This window comes from Electrona antarctica (assembly GCF_951216825.1).
Source record: "Electrona antarctica genome assembly, chromosome: 23".
NCBI classification, from domain to species: domain Eukaryota; kingdom Metazoa; phylum Chordata; class Actinopteri; order Myctophiformes; family Myctophidae; genus Electrona; species Electrona antarctica.
Window position 1 is genome coordinate 4,370,044 of NC_136804.1, and position 24,115 is coordinate 4,394,158.

At 41.3% G+C, this 24,115-nt stretch overlaps 2 protein-coding genes across 4 annotated transcripts in view; one reads left to right on the plus strand and one right to left on the minus strand.

Moving 5' to 3' along the window:
* LOC306916492 (kelch-like protein 23) overlaps window positions 1-24,115 on the plus strand; it is a 119,211-nt gene that overhangs the window by 51,352 nt on the left and 43,744 nt on the right. The gene's annotated exons all lie outside the window — the stretch shown is intronic.
* Window positions 13,940-23,547, minus strand: LOC306916510 (uncharacterized protein). 2 transcript variants are annotated; one of them, XM_079494398.1, is made up of 10 exons: window positions 23,516-23,547; window positions 22,328-22,424; window positions 19,220-19,367; window positions 18,898-19,055; window positions 18,346-18,480; window positions 17,034-17,253; window positions 15,390-15,509; window positions 15,139-15,302; window positions 14,521-14,722; window positions 13,940-14,173 (listed from the first exon to the last, which is right to left on the minus strand). In XM_079494398.1, the coding sequence occupies exons 3-6, from the start codon at window positions 19,340-19,342 to the stop codon at window positions 17,097-17,099; spliced, it is 573 nt and encodes a 190-aa protein (XP_079350524.1). In that variant the 5' UTR covers window positions 19,343-19,367; window positions 22,328-22,424; window positions 23,516-23,547; the 3' UTR covers window positions 13,940-14,173; window positions 14,521-14,722; window positions 15,139-15,302; window positions 15,390-15,509; window positions 17,034-17,096. The 2 variants fall into 2 exon arrangements, with proteins under 2 accessions (XP_079350524.1, XP_079350525.1); XM_079494399.1 differs by having other exon boundaries at window positions 14,503-14,722.

A 24,115-nucleotide genomic window follows, 5' to 3' on the forward strand; every position in this document is an offset into this window, starting at 1 on the left:
ATATCCACAGAGCTTAAAACATTAAAAGTGTGATTAAAAAAAAGCTGTGCTCATTCCGCTCATTCTCAAGTCAGCTCCGAGGCTGAGTTATCAGGGATCAAAGCTTGCGTGTGTACTGTACGTATTTAGAATGCTTTAGTCTTCATGCTGAATCAATGGATAGTCGCAAACCTAAAAAAAAATATATATATATATATCCATCCCTGATGATGTCACATGATGTCACGAGGCATGACCAACCAACCAACCGACAGGAAATGCACGTTTTCATGGGCCATATCCAAGAGGAGAATTAGCAAGAGAGGCCACCTTTGCTTTACTTCCCGTATCTGAGTGAGGTGGGCGGTAACATTATTAGGAGACGGGAAGAATGTTGGAGTCTGTAATGAACGTGAACACAGCTTCTGAACCATTCCTTAACTCCATGGTCACTGAACTAAATACTGGACCCAATCATCACAAGGCACACAATATTTACAAGATATTCATAGTAAAGTGGCTTCTTTTAGCGAGACAAATCAGGAGAAAATCTACTTTGTTAATGACATTTATTTATCCCAGCAACAAACTCTTGCGATATTTGAGATGAGTCCGGAAGCCTCTCTCTGTCCATCTGCATTTTCACGGACAACACATAGGGGGCTCTGACCCCATATTTAAGATGAGAATATGTGAATATTATAACATGAAATGAATGGACATATTCAAAACTATTAGAAACGATCCTTATGTGCCCAAATTAGAGCTGGCATACTTGGTCTGCATATTGAGACAGGCAGATATGTAAGCACGGTTGAGGAGGATAGATTATGTAATCTGTGTGATCTAAAGGAAATTGAAAATGAAGCAAACCACGCCTACTATATTTAGGAGACCATTTGTAGGCTTTGTGTACCATTTCTCGTCTAGTGGCTCCACTGAAGTTGGCCCATCTTCATACATAAACCATCTTTGGCCATATTCAGACCGCAGCCATCTTGCCAGCAAGGTGCTACCTAGGTGATACTTCCCATAGACAGCCCATTCATCCAAACAGAAAAGTCCTATCTAATTATATTAAACATCAAAATCACCAACATTGCAGCTGTAGGGATGCTTGAATTATCCTCTTTCAATCATGTACGGTGGATTTCAAAAAATCCACCGTAGACATTTTATGAGCTACTTCCTGTCAAGAAATTCCTTGCAGATGATTTTTTTCTAAGTGCTGGAGTTTGGAAGCGCTCGTTGACTATCACTTAACACTTTGATTGCTACAAGATCTCGGCAGGCCTATTTGGATGTTGCTACCGTTTAACATTGCACAAAGGCCTTGTTCGGGGGCCCACAGCAAAATGTTCTCTTATAGCGAGAATCACACACATACATCAAAAGAAAGCTGAACTTGTCCACTTCAATTAAAAAAATACATTTTGATTTGACCATGTTCCATTCTGGAGATATTGACCTTTTTGCAACACCTGCATTTGCCTGGAAGTGGTTATCTTGAACAGCGAGCAGAGTTATGGATGGTTTAAAGTCAGAGACATTGACAGGCAGATATAAAATTGAACCCAATAAATATCCTATACATCCTATACACCGAATGAAAGCCCTGAATGTGTACTTTTACGAGGAAAACAGTAAACATTGATCCCATCTACAGTTAGACAGTAATTGGTTATTGAATGCAGCTTGTGCCCACCAGATAACTTCAGAGAAGACATGGACGTGAACTCCTCAATATTCACAAAATAAGGCCTATAGCGACATATAAATACTATATACCGTATGAAACAGAAGACTCTCTGCTTTCATAAGAAAAAAACTTCTACTGTAGTAATAATAAAAATCACACCCATGTGAAGTGAGTGGTGCAACTCTGTCCCATATTCTGTTCTCTGATTATTCAATACAGCTCGCTATATACGGACTGAGGCAGAAAGTCATGTAAACCTTTTATTTACAGTTTGGTCTGTAAACTTCTACTGTAATAATAAAAATCACACCCCTGTGAAGTGAGCGTTGCAACTGTTCTGTACTTATTCACTACAGCTCGCTATATACGGACTGAGACAAAGTCATGTAAACCTTTTATTTACAGTTTGGTCTGTAAACTTCTACTGTAATAAAAATCACACCCCTGTGAAGTGAGCGGTGCAACTGTTCTCTACAGTTGGGTGCAACTGTAGAGAACAGTTGCACCGCTCACTTCACAGGGGTGTGATTTTTATTATTACAGTCCTACTCCTACAACTGGCTTTTGTGTGCAGAAAAAAATGAGCATGGTTGCTATGTTCAAAATAATTTCTGACGTAATTAAATCACACCCGGGTGAACTGGATGACCGTAGCAACCATGCTCATTTTCTCTGCACAAAAAAAGCCAGTTGTGAAATCACATCCAGGTGTGATTTCATTACGTCAGATCAGAGCTGATCAGGCTATATAATACCTTACCTTATATAATACCTCACATCGGACAAAAACTCCAGCTGAATCAACTTCATGGTCACAAATCATCACATCAGAAGACGAGTCTACCTAGCCAAAGATCTTTAACGTCAGACATTACGTCAGACCACAGCTGATCATGCTATATAAAACCTTACACCACTCAGTTCACACGGGTGTGATTTTTTTCTTATGAAAGCAGAGAGTCTTCTGTTTCATACGGTATATAGTATTTATATGTCGCTATAGGCCTTATTTTGTGAATATTGAGTTCGGGTCCATGTCTTCTCTGCAGTTATATCTGGTGGGCGCAATGTGCAATGTAACCAATTTATGACAAACTGTACATGGGATCAATGTTTACTCTTTTCCTCGTAAAAGTACACATTCAGGGCTTTCATTCGGTGTATAGGATGTATAGCATATTTATTGTGTTTATTGTTATATCTGCCTGTCAATGTCTGACTATAAACCTTCATAACTCTGCTTTCTTTAGAAGATGATGATGATGATTGCCTCATTGTCTTGATCGCAAAACATTGGGGGGGGGGGGGTTCATGGGCACATTGGGCAGCAAAAGTCTTGATCCGTACGGCTATAAAAAGTCCCATTCCACCGTTCGGTTCAGAACTATAGTATAACGGTGAGACGCGTTGTCATCATCAGCTGATTTTGTTTTTCAAGCTAGTGAAGTATATTTACTAACAAGAGAACATGCCTGGGCATGCAGGTTGGGGGCGATGGAGGAAAAAAAAAGATTCACCCGGCTGTGATGTCGACGACAACGGATCACAACACCACGGTTTAGGACGCGGAAAAGTTCGTTATACATTACACCCGGGTCGATTACGTCCCCGATGCGTTCATTGCGGTCTTATCACTACAATTATAATGAATAAAAAAGCGTTACAATCACACGTCCGAGCGATCTCCGATTATGACGGCTCTGCATGGCGATACGTGATCCACCAACGGCACACTGTCTGTTGTCGTGGCGGCCCCTCGATACTGTGTATGTTCGTAGTATTGTAGGCTCGGGGATCGTTTGGTCGCTACAGTATAAAGAAGGAAACATGCATCTGTCCATGTGTGTTGCAGACGATATGCAATGCAATGCCGATCGGATCCGGTGCATATGTGTTTAGGCAGCGATCCGTTCATGTTTTTTTCCGAGAGACAGAGCCAGGACACTGGACAGAGCCCCCATCTCGCAAGGCCCTCCTCCTGTAGGAGAAACAGGAGGGGAGGGGGGAATCGAGTAATATAGTGTTGTGTGAAAGCCAATAGGTGGAGGAAAGCCTGGTGAGGAGAGGTTAGGTGAAATTTGATTCTTTTCACACACCGACTGGATCATTCCATGGGCGCGTCCATTTTACACTGGCTTAGTGGCTTCTACACGTAAAGCGGCCCGCCCTCCTGTTTTCAGGAGGGGAGGGTTTTTTTTTTTTTTTTTCTGATCACGTGAGCGGGACTAAGCAGCAATGATAGGGGGGTGGTTCTTCATTGTCCGGGTGGGTAAAAAGATGAATGAAAGTATGCTATAAAAAAGTGATTAAAACGTATGGATACGTGGTTCGCACCCGACGTTTGATTAATTGATAACGTACTGATACGCGATTCGCGTCGGCTGTGTTAATGGCCCATGCGTACCACCTGTTTTGAATGTGCACATAATGCAGGAGGCAGCAGGAGGTTGCTTTACTGATAACGAGCGCTTTCAAACTCTGATACTGAAAATAATCATCTGCAAGGAATTTCTTGACAGGAAGTAGCTCATTTTATTAAACAAAAACTTTACAGAAAGAGGATAATTCAAGCTTTCCCTACAGCTGTAATGTTGGTGACTTTGACGTTGTTTAATATAATTAGAGAGGACGTTTCTGTTCCCCCGTCTATGGGAAGTATCACCTAGGTAGCACCTTGCTGGCAAGATGGCTGCGGTCTGAATATGGCCAATAGTGAAGGCTAATAACCGGGCCATGTCATGCCCCGACAACCTTTTTCACTGACGAAAACAAAATAAAAACTAAGCCACCATGATACAAGTAGAGAAGCGATCCAGTGTATGGTGTACTCTTTGGCCTGCAGAGTGCAGTACACCAACCTCCAGTTCTAGGCTAAACAGAAGTTTTTTCATTAACAACTCTTATATATTAATGACAGTTCAATGTTGAAAATGAGTGGTATTCCTCTTTAATACAATATAACATACAATCTCACCTAGACACAGGATCCGACACACATTTTGAATTTCGCATAGCAGCATGTAGGCTACTTGATATTAGAGTGGGTGACAATATTATCACACGCAAAGATGAAATTACTTACCTAGGTTCCATCCTGGAGGCTAATCTTTCCGGTGATAAAATGGCCACCAACGTAATCAAAAAAGTCAATCAAAGAACAAGATTCCTTTACAGGATCTCCTCACTGGTCAATAAAAACACCTTGAAGACCTTAACAGGAGCCCTCGTACAAGGTTTATTTGACTATGCATGCACCTCTTGGTACCACAGCACCTCAAAGGCCCTTAAAACAAGGCTCCAGACCTCCCAAAACAAACTGGTCAGGCTCCTACTTGGCCTCACCCCCCAAACCCACCTCACCCCTGCCCACTTTGACAGGCTGGAATGGCTTAGGGTCGACGACAGAGTACAGCATCTTGCAATGGGTCTGGTCCACAAGATTCGATACACGACCAAGATACCCATGTACCTGTCTAAATACTTCCTTAATGTTAACGAAGTCCACACCCACAACACCAGAGGGAGTGCAACAAGCCATGTACAACCAGTTTTTGCACAAACAAGGGACTAAATTATTTTTGCTCCTATGCAATATGACCAACAGTCATTAGGACATGTGAATCCCTTGACTCCTTCAAAACCGCTCTCAAAGGGCACCTACGGACGGCTGCAATTCGAAACTGGCCCCCGTAAAATCTGAATCCCCCCCCCCCCCTTTTCCCCAACTGTATATGTTTCTTTTCCCTTTTTAGCTCCTTCATGATGAATTCCTGTTCTGTTCTTTGACTACATAGAAGTGTCTATTTGTACGTCTCTAAATGTTTTGATGAATTGAACATGGTGGACCCTCTTGTAAACAAGTGTAATGCTTAATTGGGTCGTCCATTCACAGTTAACAGTCTTTGTATTGAGTTTGTACTTGAAATGTACTGTAATTCTGCAAACTGTTAATAAATATTTCAATCAATCAATCAATCAATCAAAAGTTTGATTAATTAATCTACTTTATGAATGTTTTCACCCCAACAGGTGTGTAAAGTGCTTGTCCCCTTCAGTACTGAAGATATACACAACAAAGGAAGGCCCCACCAGAAGAATCTCAAAAAAGCTACTTAGTTACCAGTTGTGCTCTTTTTTTTTTGTTGTTACATTTTATTGTCATGATGCTCTGTGTTCTGTAACATGCATGCCCAAATATGGAGTGTTGTGAGGTCAGAACAGGCCAGCTCCATATATGGACCATGGGCAGAGGCCCGGTCCGGAGCCCAGGCCTTTTCGCGGCGGTTCTGGACAACCGTTGGTCTGACCGACTTGACACTGGGCACTGTGGTGGGAACGCATGTGTCGAATTTGAAGCCAGTGGGGCGAATGGTTTTCGAGTTACGTAGTTACCTTGCCATGATGTAACTCCAAATGTGGACAAGAAATCAAAAATAATTTCTCCAGTGATTAGAAATTGATAATTCAAAATATGCTCCTCATTGACTTACATTGTACGCTGAAACAGCTCTCAAAGTCACTCTTTTAGTACGTAAACAAACACAAACAAAGTTGTTTCAGACAATATAGAGCAACACCAAAACTCATGTGGTTTTATTTCTTCATAAAAATGGTAACTTCCTGTTGATTTTACTATATGAAGATCTGGATCCGGATCCATGGATCCAGTCCGGGTTTTCTTCTGAATAAAAATGGACAAATCAACAGGAAGTTACCATTTTTATGAAGAAATAAAACCACATGAGTTTTGGTGTTGCTCTATATTGTCTGAAACAACTTTGTTTGTGTTTGTTTACGTACTAAAAGAGTGACTTTGAGAGCTGTTTCAGCGTACAATGTAAGTCATAGATTGTGTTGTATTATGGTGTACATTGTTGATTTATATTTTTTGTAAATATATCTTGTACCCTCACATTTGTTGCCTCTCCTTTCTGCCGAACATTCGTGTGTGTGTGTGTGTGTGTGTGTGTGTGTGTGTGTGTGTGTGTGTGTGTGTGTGTCGTTTACAATATGTAGGCTATATAGGCTACTCCAGATGATCCGACCATCATACAAAATTATTATGCATATGCCATGTTAGCTACAGTTTAATTTTGAAGTAGGCTATTTATTTAAACGAGATGAAGAAAGTCCCCACTCGGGTCCAGTTTTAGGTGATAAGGTGACCACCACTTTCACTGAAAACTACAACATGACGTCACTGAGCTGCGGTGAAGAGCAAACCAGCGCTCTCCCCAGCCCCTCGCTCTAATTTGAGGAATTGTTGGCCATGGAGGTTAGGAGATAAGAGCACGGTGATCAGGGTGATGGACTACGAGCGCCGCCATCAAAAACACCTAGTCCAGCAGGAACGTCCGTCCGCTTTCCCCGATACTCTGACCCCAAACTGTAGTCAACAATGTCACTGTCCCGACCCCCTCTGTGTCTCCCCAGTCCCCTTATTATAATACACAACAACTTGAGTGATGTGACAAATGACAGCAGAACGTGTATCCACAGAAATCTGACAGTGTTGTTGGTTGGTTGACTCATAGATGTCTATGGGTTTGACTTTTTCCAGGGCCTCTCTTCTTGTCTTGGGAGTTCTTTGCTGACTGGGCACAGCCTGGTGCTTCCACCTGCTGTAACGCCACACTTCTTTCTGGCATGCATTCAAATTGTCTAAAATAAAACATTTCCTGTCAAATGTAATTGCGTTCTCTATCTTCGGACGATACAATCTCCATTCACTGTGTGGTGTTCCAGGTGGGTGTTCTGAGGTACCCAGTTGGATTATTGTTAGAAAGGAGGTAACTCTGCATGGCAAACATGGTCATGTATAGCAGTGGTTTTCAACCAGTGGTCCTTGAGGGGGTTCCAGGTGGTCCCCAGCTAAATGATGGAGAATTGGTAACCAAATGAATCCTAAAAATGTATTCTTATCAAAAGCGTAAAATAAACCAGACGGGTCCATTTGGTTTACTTTGACGATTTACTTTTCACGTTAAATTGTTAAACATCTACATTAGGCTACGTAATTTACACAATTGGGGAATGTAGAATAATTAATATTTTTATCAACGTTTGCCTGTTGTCCCATATACCAACATAAAACATGGAATTGTGGACAAACATTTCTGAGAGGCAAAATCTCTGGTTCAAATGCCGATTAATGGACCTTGACATGAAAAAGGTTGAAAATCACGGATGCATTATGTAGCGTTGTAGCCTATAGGAATATATAATACAGGTATACTGTGTAGATAGAGTATGGAGGCCAAGTCTATGACACACCAACTTTAGGAGAGTTTGAGATAGGCCTACTTGATACACCATCAAGTAGGCCTATCTCAAACTCTCCTAAAGTTGGTGTGTCATAGACTTGGCCTCCAACTTCTCTGACAAACGTCTACTGCCATAGTTATGTCATTGTGTTAATATTATATAGCATACTGTACATTTAGTGTGATAGATAAGAGTGATACACTTTTTAGATTCTGTGCAAAACTATTCTCATCGTCTGTCGGTTTTTGTGTGCAGAATTCATTTCAAAGCACCTTGCATATTCAAGCTCACCCAATATGAAGAAGTCAGGCATAGATTTAATGTATTTATTAAACATGAAATGACCTTTCAAGGCACACCAGACCATAATGTCTGCAAATTGTTCTTCACGAATGTCTTACAAATAATTTGCGAACAGATAGTTTTAGTAAATGTTTTGTCTGTTTTATGTCTGCAATCATGAAAGCCAGATAGTTTGCAACAGGTAAGTAAAAAGTCTACATTAACAGAATGATGAATTGTAAAAGAGTTCCTTTTGATGAGGGCTGGTGTACAGAACAGACAACCAAGGATGCAGATTAATGTTTCAAATATAATGCTGTTCACAAAAAAGTGTTTCAAAAAAAGTTATTAAAAAAAGGAAAACACTGAACTCACTAGGCTTTAAGCATGGGAGTTAGTGATGATCTAGTAGTGTTTTGTCATTCATATATGAAAAAAGCTTACAGCAACTGGTATTTCCAGGTGGTCTCCCATCCAAATACTAACCAGGCCGGACCTGCTTAGCTTCCAAGATCAGATGAGATCGGGTATGTCCAGGGTCATCAGCAACAGCAGCAGAGGACGGTATGGCTCATGTACAGCAGATGGCAGTGGCCGCGTTCATGAAAAAGTTCACAGCACCTGGTATTCCCAGGCAGTCTCCCATCCAAGTACTAACCAGGCCCAACCTAACCTGACTCCGCCAGATGGGGCAGCAGAGAGTACACTGTGCCGAACCCTGCTTACCTTCCAAAATCAGACAAGATCAGGTGTGTTCAGGGTGGTATGGCCATAAGCCACTGCAAAAGTGGCCGGTACACAGTAAGGCTGATGTACAGCAGATGCGGCCATGTAGAGCCATTGAGCTCAATTTTCGTCCATGCAAAACTAGTTATGTAAAAAAGAAAAAATCAAAATAGTAAAGCAAAGGCAAAGAAGTTTAGTTCTTTGCCTTTGTTTTACTATTTTGATAGTTCAACTAGCCGATCTACATCAACACGTTGTGAGCTTGTAGAGTGGCTATTTTAACTATTCAAAAATAGTCTTCAAAATAGTAAAAAAAAAAAAGGCAAAGAAGTTTAGGCATAAGGGGTTTAGCATGGACCAAAAAAAGAGCCCATAGTATTTTAACTTAAATAATGGGCTGTCTGGAGGTGTGAAGTTCACTCCCGTGGGGGAAGGAAGGGTGGCAGGGGTCATTAAGACCAAAGAGGAATAGGCAGAGAAGTATGCTGAAATTAATATTAGAAAATGTTTCAGATAAACAATTTATTTTGATTTTTATTTGAATCAAATATTTAGGAAAAGTCATGGACCTTCTGAGAGCTTCACAGGCAAAGATAATCAACTTCAAAAACTCAAAATGGGTCAGAAAGACCTCACAGACACTCTAAGCTTACAGAACCTGGAATTCCCAGGCTGTCTCCCATCCATGTACTAACCAGGCCCGACCCTGCTTAGCTTCCAAGACCGGGCATGTTCAGGGTGGTATTGCCGTAAGCAACAGTCTGCTACAGTAGATGATGACAATTAATTTCTATGACAATAGAAACATTGTGAAAACAATAGAGAATCGCAGTCCTGCCCTCTTCATGACGACGAGCGGAAGAGGATTTCCAATTAATTTTCCCCAGCTGTTAGTAGATTTTTTGAGGAGGAAAAAAAGGGCAAAAGAAAGCTTCCAAGCTTAAAGACATAATTATGCATATAGAGATAACATGGAAGTTAGAAGCAGCTACTTTCTTCTATAGCTTCCTTGGTCTGAATAATGCATTATATTCTGCTCTTAACACCATATAATTATAGTAATAATCATAAAGACATTACATGCCATTTTAAATAAGTAGGTAGATTTTGAAAAGGTGTATCCTTGGAGGAAAATAGGGGTTGTTATTGTTGTTATTATTATTATTGTTGCTGTTGTTACCATGATATGACATTTAACATGGTATGAACTATAAACATTAATTATTGTTATTGTTGTTATTATTATTATTATTATTATTATTATTATTATTATTATTATGTAAAAAGTGGGTAGGTAAAGAAAAAGTCACGTTTTTTATATCAGACCTGGATTAAACAAGTGATAAATCCAGTGAATCACTGTGTGTATAGAATGACCCAAAGAATATAGAACAGAAACAGTTTCAACACCAAAACGTGTTATTTCTTCACTTCAACATTACAGAGCTGTAAACATGAACCATTCCACTAAATAAAAGCACGAGATTTAAGATTTATACAATATTTAAATGAGGACATTTCCTTCCAAATAGCCTAAGTGTGTTGATTTTGAAGCTCGGATATATAGGCCTATGATGACAATAGAAACACTGCAGAAACAGAACACAGTTGCTTTACATTATTTTCTGTATTTTCGTTATAGAGAATTCTTGCAAGTACTGGTTGAAGGTTGTTTATGAAATATATGCAATCACAAATGTACATTTCAAATGTTAACACATAAAAACATAGATATGGAATAAAAAATATGGAAGTATAGGAGAATGCACGTTGAATGAATGATGAATTAAACAAATATTATTATATTGTGGCGGGATTGTGTGTGTGTGTGTGTGTGTGTGTGTGCGTGCGTGCGTGCGTGCGTGCGTGCGTGCGTGCGTGCGTGCGTGAGTGTGAGAGAGAGAGAGAGAGTGACCGTCGCTGTTCATTCCCTGTGGTGCTGAAGCGTGCATTTGGCTGCTTTCCCCAACATGTATTTATAACTGACTAGCCAACATATAGACGTTTCCCTGAATCCACAGGATTCGGAGATAAAGTATAGCCTAATAGGTTTAATATCCAAACGAGCTTTCACAACCACACACTGGCCTAATTGAATCAAATGCACTGTCAGGGATGGATTGGAGTTTGGACACATGCGTTCTCTAATGTAGGGAATCTATTCTAGCGCCGATACTTATACTAATATGGTGGTCTCTGAACGGTGTGCATGACACAGGCTTCACTAGCACATTCAGTCCACACAATAACACACCCCAACAAACAAGCCAATATAATAAGATCTCATGAAGGCACTGTAACGTCAGTTCCAACTGTGAGTAGGTAGCCTATAGGCTATATTACAACAATGAATGTAGAAACACACTACATTGAACAGTGCAGGCGTGCGTCATGATGCACTCCAGTGCGTAAAAGATAGCCTATAGCGCTACACTTCAGATTATAAGCAATCAGTGTAGCCTACCTGATGTTGATCCATGTTGTGAAAAAAAACATAATTAACTCCAGGGTGTATTTTCGGAGCGATGGACCGCAACGGATTTCAAACGAAATCTCTTTGACACAACATACAGGTCTCATTCACACAGGTTTAATAGTAGGCCTAAGTCATAGAAGAGGGTCCATAGAACTTATACTACTTGACCAACCAGAATCAAGCATTAATTCAACCGAGCAGTGAAACATGTGAAGCTTTTCTTGTTGACTGTTGTGTTGTTTAATGATTCTCACTGCTGCATATACGTCACTGCTACCCAAATTGCCAATTAACTTACTAGCCAATCAGAGGCCAATATTATTCCTTATGTAAATTTGGTGTTTCATCGTGGGTAAACTAACAATATTTGTTGGAAAAGGAGTTATAACAATCAATCAAATGGCTTTCCAAGTTCAAGTTAAATGTTTCCCTTTATCCAGAAACAACTATTTGCTTAGTGAATTATGATCATTGTTTTTGAGTCACACCATGACTGTACATGCTGTCCCAATGGGACCTGTATATAAACTGTGGACGTCCATGTGTTTATAGATTGGGAGGTGATGAAAGGATGCGACAGTCATCCTGCCAGTTGTTACAGCCCTGGGTCTGTTCTCCTGTTGACCCAGTATGACTCTGACAACCCTGATCCTATCAGGTGTAAGGAGATCTGCTGGGACCCTGATGGGGAACAGCAACTGGTTGTGAAATTGACTGAGAAATAAATCTGATCCCATCTAATATTTTGTGAAATTAACAGAAAACTAAACTGATACAACCTTTAAAATGTACGTATTGATTTCCTACTCATGTTTGTTCATGAAGTTGTAGGCCTATATAGATGTCTTGTATTTTATATTTTATATTGGTTGAAAATTGTTTACATGAATGCAATCACAAATTTACATTGATCATTCCGTTGTGGCAAAGATATGTCATGTGTGTGTGTGTGTGTGTGTGTGTGTGTGTGTGTGTGTGTGTGTGTGTGTGTCTGTGCGTGTGTGTGTTATCTGAGAAGCAGGCTAAGCTGCATAAAGGCATTGTCAGTTGGGTTATAAACAGCGTCAGTTTTTCACACCTACAGTAAAAATCACACCCGTGTGAACTGAGTGGTGAAACCCCCCCCCCCCCCCCCCCTCTCTCTCTCTCTCTGTAATTAACAGGCAACAGTGCAATACTATCTCTCTGTCTCTGTTTCTGGCACAACAGCGCCCCTACTGGTACTCATGACACTTGGAAAAATGCAATTAATTAAAAATGCAATTTGTTATATCTCCATATTTTAACTATGTATATATTCTCGTAAATGAATGCCCTACTTTCTCGCTCAAAGCTTTGATCTACACGTTTTGAGCCTGTAGATCTGTTATTTTAGTGGTATGCCTAGTATGGTTGGCTAAATATAAAGGTGTCACTGGGGAATATATATTGTTTTAGGCAATATAAAAAATAGCACAAAATGTACCATTTATGATTTCTGATTGGGTGGGCAGCATTTTTAGAGAAATTTACACCCACCTGAACACGTTTGCCATCATTGCTGCTAACCCTAACCTGTCTTAAAGGGCCACTTCACCCTTTTTTAAAGGAATATTTCAGTTTTAAAAAACTGTCGGTCATTTTATCATCTCAGGCATTTGTGAATGCCTGCAGTTTGTAAGTTATTGATTGATGTAGATACAGTATTCGATATTCATTTTAGCTGCCCTGTAAACTTCCTATATACAAACCCATTGTAACTTAAAACTCAATTTTAATCATGATGGATTCATCAAACTGGGGTGTTCACAAAAAGCCTGAGTTGATGTATGAATTACAAAAAGTAATTTTGAAAGTGAAATATCCCTTTAAACATTGAAATACAATGCAGATGTGCAGAGATGTCATTGAATGTGAGGTATTCTTTTTAGGTATATGTTACTTTATTCATGAAAAACCAAAGGGGGTATAGTCTGGACTAGAGAGGTATTACTTAATTCTAATTCCAATATATTATTTTATTATTTATGGAAAAACGTCAGAGGTTTATAATCACCTAGAGATTATTCAGGCGAGTGAAAAACACAAGGGGTTATAGTCTTGCAAACTCCAGACATCAAAATGCAGTACATATTTAATTAAGCAAATTGCAAGAGCTATATAAACTGGGATGAATTAATTACTTACTAAGGTATTGCTCAGACAATTATAATGGGTATAACACAAATGATTAACACAGGTATTGTGGTCCATCTTGTTTTCTCCCACGGGGTAGAAAAGCCTGTTTAGAAGTAGAAAAAAACGAGCACTCAATACAAAAATGCAGATTACCGGGTGCACGGCTCACGAAGAATCACTGTTAAAGAGAGAGACAGCCAGCACTCCAAAGTCCATTAATGGTAAATTTATTGCATATTGTGCAGCACGGACAATCACAACACGGACAATCACAACACGGACGCGTTTCGGCGTAAAGCCTTCCTCAGCGTGTATCTGAGTATCTCTGAATATCTCAGATACACACGGAGGAAGGCTTTACGCCGAAACGCGTAAGAAAAGCCTGTTAGCAGAAGATCTGAAGACCTCCTCACTCCATAGCCATATTGATAGATCCCTTGGTTCTCAGGCTTTTGATGATTCCTTCAGCTCTGGGGACGTTTATCTTCCTTTTTTCCCCTCTCTTTTTTTTTGTTTTCTGGGCTCTTATCTCATGACGTGATCTACAGGCAGGCTCATCGTGATTGGAAGCGTCATCTGCGTCATCAGCACTAAATAAAGAGTATAAGATCAGAGTTCCGTTGGCCTACAATATAGTTTATGAGTTTGATCATGGCTACAATTTCTTCACTGTATTATGATGAATTCCTGTTCTGTTCTTTGTCTATATAGAAGTGTCTATTTGTACGTCTCTAAATGTTTTTGATGAATTGAACATGGTGGACCCTATTGGAAACAAGTGTAATGCTTAATTGGGTCGTCCACTCACAGTTAACAGCCTTTGTATTGAGTTTGTGCTTGAAATGTACTGTAATTCTGCAAACTGTTAATAAATATTTCAATCAATCAATCAAAAATTATAAATTCTATTGATACATACAGTGTAACACATCTTCACCTGGATTCACCAGCCAGCTTAGCCAGCAGCTGATTGGCCTTCAGTATATTATCTGGCTCCTTCATGCGATAATGCTTTTCTGCCACTGTAACGGTATGGGTGAGGTAGTCGGCCACCAAAGACTTGTCTATGTCGCTCATACACTTGGTAGCAGTCTCAAAGACTGCGTGTCTCTTGGCTCGTAATTGACCGTCTTCCGGCTCTAAAATGAAAATTAAGAGAGGACATTTTAATAACATTTATCTCGACACAGCTCACCTGAAACAGCTGTTAACCCATGCTGAACGGGAACCCTTGTTGGTGTTTTAAGCATTATGTTATACTTTAGCTAGTGAAAAATAGCAGATCTACAAGCTCGTAGCAAGTGCCGTGCTACGAGCTTGTAGGTCTGCTATTTCTGAAAAATCGTGAAAATGTGGCCAAATCTTTGAATGTATATTCTTCCACAACGAACATTTTTAACTCAAATCTTTGCTTCTGGGGGTGCCTGGAACTACATATTTTCAGATGGGAGTCCACGGCCAAATACAGATAATTCTAGGGGTCCTTGACATGAAAAGGGTTGAGAACCACTGATCTAAATGGGTTAATAATAGATCATATCGGGGGTTCTCGTACTTGTTGTGCAGACGTTTCAGGTCACTGGTGGGATTGTGGATCTGCCTCCCTGTGGTGGAGATGAAGAAATAGTTTGCATCGCTGGCCTTCCGCTTGCGCTTCCTGTTGTCAGGCTTAGCGCTTAGGAGTATCGGCCTCACTTGGTTGAAGTAAATGTCAAACCACTGTTGGCGGAGAATTAAGAATTAAGATCAATGTCTCCCTTTGAACAGTTTTCGATTGGGTTCCGACAGGAAATCTGATGAACATACCAGCTCCTGCTTCGGTGACAGGGCAAACATGGAGACTTGTTGAGCTCCGTTCTTGTGGTCCTTTACTCCAATGATTGCATGGCCCGACTTGGTTGTCTTTCTGCCAATCCACTCCTCCACCTGCATAAAAAAAGTCACAATGGCAACTAGTAAGGTTGGGTGATATATGCCATACATTTGTGCTAGAAAAGTGCCAGTGTCAGGTTTCTATACGAACGTGACTGCACGTTGTCAATGAACAAACCAAGACGAGGCGACACGACTGTATTTCTGTTGCCATGCACCAATCTCACTCTCTCACTGACAAATAACTTGTTTAGGGTGCAGGCTATTACATATATTGGTCCGAGTGTCATGAATTAATTTCGTTTTTTTTCCTTCTCTATCTTGATCTTTTACCTGAGTCATAATGCATCAACATTTATCAATGTTTCCGGACTTTGCACTGCAGGCAGGTCTGTTCAGCAATATATTTGGCTTAATTGGCTATAGGCTAGTCCCAGCACAATTAAAATAAAGACTTCTTTAAAGATGGATTGGTCGTGGTCCCTCTAACTACGTATGCACGATTTTGTGTTGGTTACTTGGTTTACTGATAATCCATAATGCTCAAGATTGTGTTGGATAGGCATGGACTGCAGCCGTAGAGCAATAGGTGTATGCTGGAAGTCGGCATTTATTCATTTTGAAAACAGTAGCCTGGCCTGTAGTTGTTTAGTCTTTCAATTCATTTGTGACCAACTAGTCACTACCCAGGGCAAGGAAGGACACAACACAGGGCAGCTTCCTTAAGTTGAACGTTTATTCCTCCATGTGCAGGGAATTATACACAATAATATTAATACACAGGAGAGCAGATAGCTCTCCAGTCTCCACCATCCGGACAGAGGCTCTCCCCTGAGATGACTGATTTATCCTGTTGTGCCTTGATCAAGTCCATGCACAACAGGTGCGCAGCCACACCCAGCTCTGAGTCCAGTTCTAGTTTGACTCAGGCCAGGTGTGACTGCTTAACTCAGTCATCCTCCCTCTAACATCATTATTTCATTAATAAGTTCACTCTCTCGTTTCATCCGGACGCATTAATAGCTGTGCATTATTGCTTGCTTGTTTGCTGGTGTGAATTTGGGGGAAGAAAAACGGAAAAAAAGCCGCCAGGTGGAAATGGGCATGGCAGCATGTCATGAGCCAAGAAATCAGGCAGTAATAAAACAGAGTGTGAAGAGACTGTTATAGGAGAGGGACGATTCACTTGCCTCCCAATTCGATACCATATCAATATCTAGGGTGCCAATTAAATTTATATTGCGATTTGATTTGATATTGCAATTTTTTCCAATTTGTCTCCTAAGTTACTTTGCTTTTACAGTACTAGAACGTTTGAAAATACATAAATAAATTATTATGAACTTTGCGATTCCATCCATGTTAATATCGTGGCCCACCCCTACTGTTATAGTGCCACCATAATCTGAACGATGTGGGCGTTCCTCCTTGGCCCACGGGGAGTGCAGTGCATGCAAGTTTCATGTGGATCGGTCCAGCGGTGCCTGATATCAGCTGTTCGCAGACACGGCCCGGGATGAAAACACATCATCGGATATAAATATCGCAATCAATAAAGAATAATATAGTAATACTCACAGTCATGCCCTTCACCACACCTGGTCGTTGGAGGTGTTTGAGGATCACCAGTGCCTCCAGATACTAGTAAAGCACGAAGGCACACTCAGCCACATGCAGGGTTGTGCTTTGCTCTGGGTAGACCTTTCCCAAAATGATCAAGAAGTCCTTCTTTGAAGCCCTCAGCACAGCAAGGCAGTCTTTTGGTGTCAATTTGTTTTCCTCTATCAACATGTTATACCTATATGAAAAACAAGATATACCATGTAATCACTTGAACCATAGTGTCCCTTTCCTCAGTGTCCTGGGGTGAAAATAGACAATCTACAAGCTCACAATGACCGGTTGAGAGCTTGCACATCAGCAATGCTTTGGCAAAGATATTCAGAGTACAGGAGGGGATGGTGCTTGCATAGTGGGTAAAAACTAGGGATGGAGCTCGATAACCGACACCCGGAAAAATACGATAACAAGCTTATTGAGTCCATGAAGTCATGTTTAAACAATCAAGACAAGAGGCGATCAAGAAATAAATGTAATCATCCATGCTGGCACAAACATGTCGGTCTAAAAGTGTATTGATACCTGCCAACCATCGCTGCTCGGGTAAACAAAATTACGCTTTAAAAGTGACGGTACACATATTAACCAGTTAACAGTTTCTGTAATATTATTTTATTGGTAAAAAGGTCAATTGCCTTCCATCTAGTAGGCCCTAGTAAAAGATACTGGTTCTCTTCAGAATGTATTGTCATCTCCCGTAGGCTCGATAAGAACCTGGCTCGATAAGCCTGATCGATAAGGTGAACGTTATCAATAAAAACTAATGAGTGGGGGGACTGGACTGCAGGAGAGAGAGAGTTTTCTTCGTGTGGACTTTTAAATTATTTTCCCAGAGTTTTGGCCAATTTGGCCAATTTTCAACAGCTCACAGCTAAATACAACCAATGATCGCATTTACAAATTGTATTTTCCGGGTAGACTATGTAAATCACTCCGGATGCTCGGTTGGGCACTTCTTGCATTGGTTTTACTGAGAATAAGGTTAGAAATAAGGTTTTTTCATAGAAGTGTATATTGTTACGTCTTTAAATGTTCTGATGAATTGAAAATGGAGGACCCTGATGTAAATACATCTTAGTGCCTTTTCTGGTTTTATCCCCAGTTTTTGTAATTATCTGTACTTTCGTTAAAATGTACCCATTCTACAGACTGTGAATACCATTTTTCAATCAATCAATCAGTTTAGATGAGGCTGAGCAGTTCTGCCGGCTGTACGCCGAGTTGGTAAAAAGGCGACCTCTCCAGTATTCGTGTAAACAAGTCAACTCACTTCTTTTTGGTGATCTCTTTGCTCACTTTCTTGGAGGAGCTATTCTGGAGAGCTCTGATGAAATGAATGAAGTGCTCATAGAGTGTCTCATTCTGAAGCCTCAGGTCGGTGGTGTACGTGTGGTACTTCAGGAATCTGTCCAAGGAAGTACAAATATTTGATGGTGTTATAAGTGATATTTCTGGTTAAATCTAAATGTTTTGTTAAGACATTCAAATGTTTAAATTCTGATAATAATTGCAATAAAGTGTTTGTTACATAAAAGGGGTCTTCCCGTCTCTCAAACGCTTTAATGAACAGAAAATACATTTTCAGGCCGGCATATGAATTTCACTTGCACTATATAAAGCGTGGGGTCGGCAAAAATAACCCCTGCTCTAAAGCAATCGTTATTGGAAGAAATTGCTATTTAAGACTTATAAAATAAAAAGAGATTAAGGTACAAAATATCAAAGATTAATCAAAGTCAATGAAGTTCATATACCATATTAACTGCAGGTCTCCCAAGTTATCACAAGAGGGGGCCAGTAATTCACACCAAATACTACCAACCTTTTCACGTTCTTGATGTAAGTCAGCTGAGTTTGATGTTTCAGTTTTGCATCATCGAGCTCACGGAGGTACTTTCTGGTCTTTTCCTTGTTCCTGACAAATTCAAGGAACACTTCCCGTGGGTTCATGTAATAAAGGAAACGGGCCACATTCTGAACCTGAAAATAAAAGCATGTTACATTGGTAGCTTCAGAAGCTGCAAGTCAGTCAGTTTGTAACTTTATGTCGCTGGCCTCCATTGGGACAACAGTAGGGCTGATATGGGAGTGGGGGTCCGTGCAACTAGGACTGAGGTGAGATGGATTATGCTAATATTCCTCACCTCCTGTTTATGATTAGACCTATCGATGTCCACCTTCAGGTATGTGCTGAAGCCCTTCAGCAGTGGATGTTCCAGAGAGTGCTTCTTGTACAGACCCTTTTCTGCCATCAGCTTCTTGGGCATGGTCTTCCACTTCACGTCCAGGCAACTGCAAGGTGATACGGTATCAGATGTCATGCACATGCTCCACAATCCACAACGAGCAAAACATGTGAACATCAGTGAAGTAGTAAAAGTGTCACTGCTGCTGAGAGGTGGAGCCAGGTCTGTGGAGTTCTCGCTGGACATCGGTCACCACCAGCATGCAACGGCGCTGCAGCTCCTCAATCATACTTGGTAAATGGTGCATTTATATAGCGCCTTTATCCAAGGCGCTTTACATAGATTGTGCATTACATTCACCCATTCACACACCGATGGCAGCGGAAACCATGCAAGGCAACTAGCACATCGGGAGCAATTAAGGGTTCAGTGTCTTGCTCAAGGACACTTCGACAGTAACTCTGGGGGAGCCCGGGTTCGAACTGGCAACCTTGCGGTTGCCATCCAGGCACTCTACCCCTGAGCCACCGCCGCCGCCGCCGCCATACTTGAAACAAACAATAAAAATAAATATTTGTATTAACAACATTATGAATAAATGAACTGATGCTGACCAAAGAACATGGTTAACATAATAACATTAGCATGTGATGTTATTACAAATATGGCCATCTGTGCACAAATCAAATATAATTAAAGACTAGATATATTAGATGGCCTCAAATGTGATTACAAGCCAGGATAATAAAGTGCTTTTGTTTTTGTTTTTTAAATACATTTTTATACCACAACATTTGCAACACATTTTTCACCCAGTGCCAATTGCCTAAACTGCAATCCTGGGCGCTACTCTCCCTCTGCCAACCTGGGGAGAGCCCTGAACTGAGCATGAGGAGTGAGCAGGCCGCTTCTTATTACGCATTTCCCAGGTAGGACGTAGTGAACACATTATTCCAACCAGTTCCTTTCCCCTCCATCAGGCAGCCCCTGACTAACCAGGGGGAGGCAGTATAGAGACCAGGATTACTGTATGTTTTTCGTGAGGGTACGTACCCTAGGATCCCAAAGTGGGGTCCGGGGACCCCAGGGGTCCTTGAGGGATTTCCAGGGGGTCCTCAGCTAAATGATAGTTTGGAACCAAATGGACTCTGAGAGTGTACAAATGGAAGAAAATGGACCCTAATGGGTCCATTTGGTTCCATTTGTACACTCTGAGTCAAATTAACATTGATTTTACAATATAAATTGGGGGTCCCAGAGATAGAAATGCCATTAAATGGGGTCTGTAGACTAATATGCATGTCAAACTGGGGGTCCTTTTTTATATAATTTTAATCCCACGATTTTGCAACCCATTTTTTCACCCAGTGTCAATTATCTAATGTAATCCTGGGCGTTACACTTCCTCTGCCAACCTGGGGGGGCAAGCAGACAAGCTTCCTTCTATGCATGAGGAGTCCAAGGTGCTTCTTTTCACCTGACAGGGGGGAATTTCCCCGGCCGGACGTAGCGCGTGGAAGGAACACGTTATTAGTTGTCAATAATTAGTGTCAATTTGGGGGTCCTTGACTTAAAGTTCGAGCCGGGTCCTTATCGAGCCCACTATCGAGCATATGCTATTATTTTGTGGAAAGACGGGAGACAATTAATTCTGAACAGAACCTTATTTGTATTGGCCAGTTGTGAGTTTGTATGCCAATAAACAGTTCTAAGGTGTATACACAGTCACATGCACACGCACGCACGCACACACACACACACACACCAAAAATAGCCAATCTACAACCTCACACCGCATCTGGTTGCACTGCGATGTGAGCTTGTAGCTCTGCCTTTTCGGCAACAATAGACTGAGAAGTTGCACATTGAATACGTCACGTATATGTGAGACTATTCAATCGATCCGCGGGAGATACAGTATTATAACTCTATGGCAGGGAGATTAGAGTTTCCCAAACGTATTATTATGAATTGGATTAATAACGTATGGCAACGTCTTACCGTGCTTGGGCAGCAAGCACGGTAAGCATAACATGCCTTGGATGGAAGAGCAGCAGCTGACGGCTCCCGTGTTGTTTCGACTCGGTGCAGACATGCAAACTGCAAAGGTATCACATTTGGGTTTAATACAATACATTATGGACAGATGTCTATGCATTGTCGAAATGCTCCCTTTCGTGCATGCAACAACTGTGGTAGGCTACATTATTACATTTAGCTCCCCTCTTGTCTTTACCAAACTTTCACGGCAAACAATGACGAACCTCGCAACCACCCGTCGCGTCCCAGCCCCCTTTACAGCGAGCAGCCCATGACGTCAGCCGCTGCGGCTATACCCGATAACAGGCTCGACAAGCCAAACGCTTATTGATACTCGGACCGAACCGGGTTTGTAATGGACCCGATTTTTGGGCTCCATCCCTAGTGACAAGGACAATATCAGAAATTACTACAATTGAGCAGTGTTTCCCAAACTTTTAGCTTAGGACACAAAAGAGAAATTAGACGTTTGCCTGGGACAAAATACCAGATCTACAAGCTCACAAATACTTTTTTTGTATGTAGGAAGCTGTTAAAATGAGTCCACGACTCAAACATGGGTCCCGATCCACTGTCTGGTAGATAGAGCAGAGGAGAAATTACAGTTGCATTGTGGGAGAAGGAGATGGAACCCCCAGGTAAGAGGAGGAGGAGGAAGGCCATTGATAATTCAAAATATGCTCCACATGGACACTGGGCTCACTTACTTCCTGGACTACATGTCGTCTCAGTAAGACAGCCCTCCCCCTATCCACAAGGATTATGGGAATTGTAGTCCAGGAAGGAAGTGAGCCCAGTGTCGATGACATCAGAGACACTGGGCTCACTGCTAAAATCTAAAATATGTAAAACCACATATTACACACATAAAGACCCCCAGGAAAGTGTTCTACATCTTCTAAACGTCATTAACATATGTTTTTAGCAAAAAGGGCCAAGTGTCATTTTAACTTTTAAACTCAAGGACTTCCTCTTTCCATGTGTTGTGCGTTAGTAGTCCGACATACGTGGCCGGTTAAGACTCACCCGTGGCATCAAGTGACATCAAGGCCAAGAGAAACCTGTGGACGGCCATTGCCCAGTCCATGGCCCCCCTCCTGTCCCTGTGGCCTGCGGGACTGGACTGCAATAAGAAAAAGGTGGCATGATATCAGCAGCCAGGTACAAAAGAAGGCTATGCGAGTTAGAAATGCATGCCCCACCCAGATATGATGTGGGGTGAGACATTTTGTCTGTGTCCCTTATATGCCCAGATGGAGTTCTTTGTGCAGGCATGCCCAAACATGGAGTCTATGCAGACGTCAGAATGATGTCAGAACAGGCCAGCTTCATATATATATGGACACTGGGCAGGGGCCCTGTCCAGACCCGGGCAGAGGCCTTTTTGGGGCGGTTCTGGACAACCGTGGGTCCGACCGACTCAACACCAGCCACTGCACCCCCTGTGGTGGTGTGGAACGCGTGTGTCGAATTTGAAGTCGGTTTGGCGAACGGTTATCGAGTTACGTGGATTACACACATACGTACAGACAGACAGAGACTTGGTGCATTTATACATGCTGTAGAAGATATGTAATGATTTTTATAATATGAAAACTCAGGGTTGTGTGTTCAATGACAATAAACAAAATATTGTGTTTATATCTTTGAACTGTGGAAGAAGCCTTCAGGTTTTGGTTCTAGTACAACTGAAGTTTTCATGGCCGTATGTTTTGTTAAAATGCTCAAATCTTTGTGTAGAATTTGACACCACCACAAGAGCTGAAGAGCATCTCTTGTCAGTCAACTAAATTGTATTTATTAATGATGTTATCAGGTTCTCTGTCTGATATTGTATCTCCTCGCTATTGTAAAAACATGCATGCAGCATGATTTGATTGGTAGACTCGTCTCTCTGTGTAAGAGAAGAGATAAGTCAACTAAAGGAATCATGGATCTCCATCCACGGAGGAGAGAAGCCATATTATTGTTCTGAATTACCACCTTGACAGCCACCAATCAAGCCAAATCAAATGGTACAGCAAGGCATATCCTGTGTGTGTGTGTGTGTGTGTGTGTGTGTGTGTGTGTGTGTGTGTGTGTGTGTGTGTGTGTGTGTGTGTGTGAGTGAATGATTCACTGCACAGACACGTGCGTTCAGGCTAAACTGACCATACCATAATATTGCCAAAATGAATGACAACAGCGATAACATTGGTTAACAAGTTTCCTTACCCTCAAACACTCAAATGGATGCTTTAATTGGGCCAGAAGGAAGGCCACAGACCTGGTCACCCCTTTTATGGCCACCTCTTAAAGGGATAGTTCAGATTGTTTTAACTTAAGCTGTATGAAATTCTTGCCATTCAAATAGTGGTTGCAACTGTAATAATTGATTGCCCGAGTCCCGTGGTGGGAGTTCTGCTCTGGTTTTGGTGAATATTAGCCTAAGTAGTTCCGGTCATTTTGTGGGGGGCACTGGGGCCACGCATTCAAATTAAATTAGTTAATATTAGCGCAACTTTCGTTCAACTTTGACCACTCTGTCTATCACATGGAACTATTTTTTGGGCGTAGTGATATGGACACAAAAAACATAGTTCTGTGTGATAGAGGGGTCAAAAAGGAACGAAAGTTGCACTAATATTTTAGAAATAGGTCAACAATCCAAATGACGTTAGTTTTGTGGATGAATTTACTTTTAATGCGTGGCCCCCTGTGCCACGCACAGGGGGGCCACGCATGATTATCACGCATGATTATCTTTGCCCATGAAGCTTTCAGAAGGTTATCCTTCCATGACTATCATCATCCATCATGGACAAGCACTGGGAA

Excerpts from the sequence above, each read along its gene's own strand:
- LOC306916510 (XM_079494398.1), bottom strand. The coding sequence starts at position 19,342 with ATGCCCAAGAAGCTGATGGCAGAAAAGGGTCTGTACAAGAAGCACTCT. Across the intron at positions 18,481-18,897 it reads TACATCAAGAACGTGAAAAG|ATTCCTGAAGTACCACACGT; the intron begins GTTGGTAGTATT and ends TTCCTTGGACAG. Across the intron at positions 17,254-18,345 it reads AAAGAGATCACCAAAAAGAA|GTATAACATGTTGATAGAGG; the intron begins GTGAGTTGACTT and ends TTTTTCATATAG.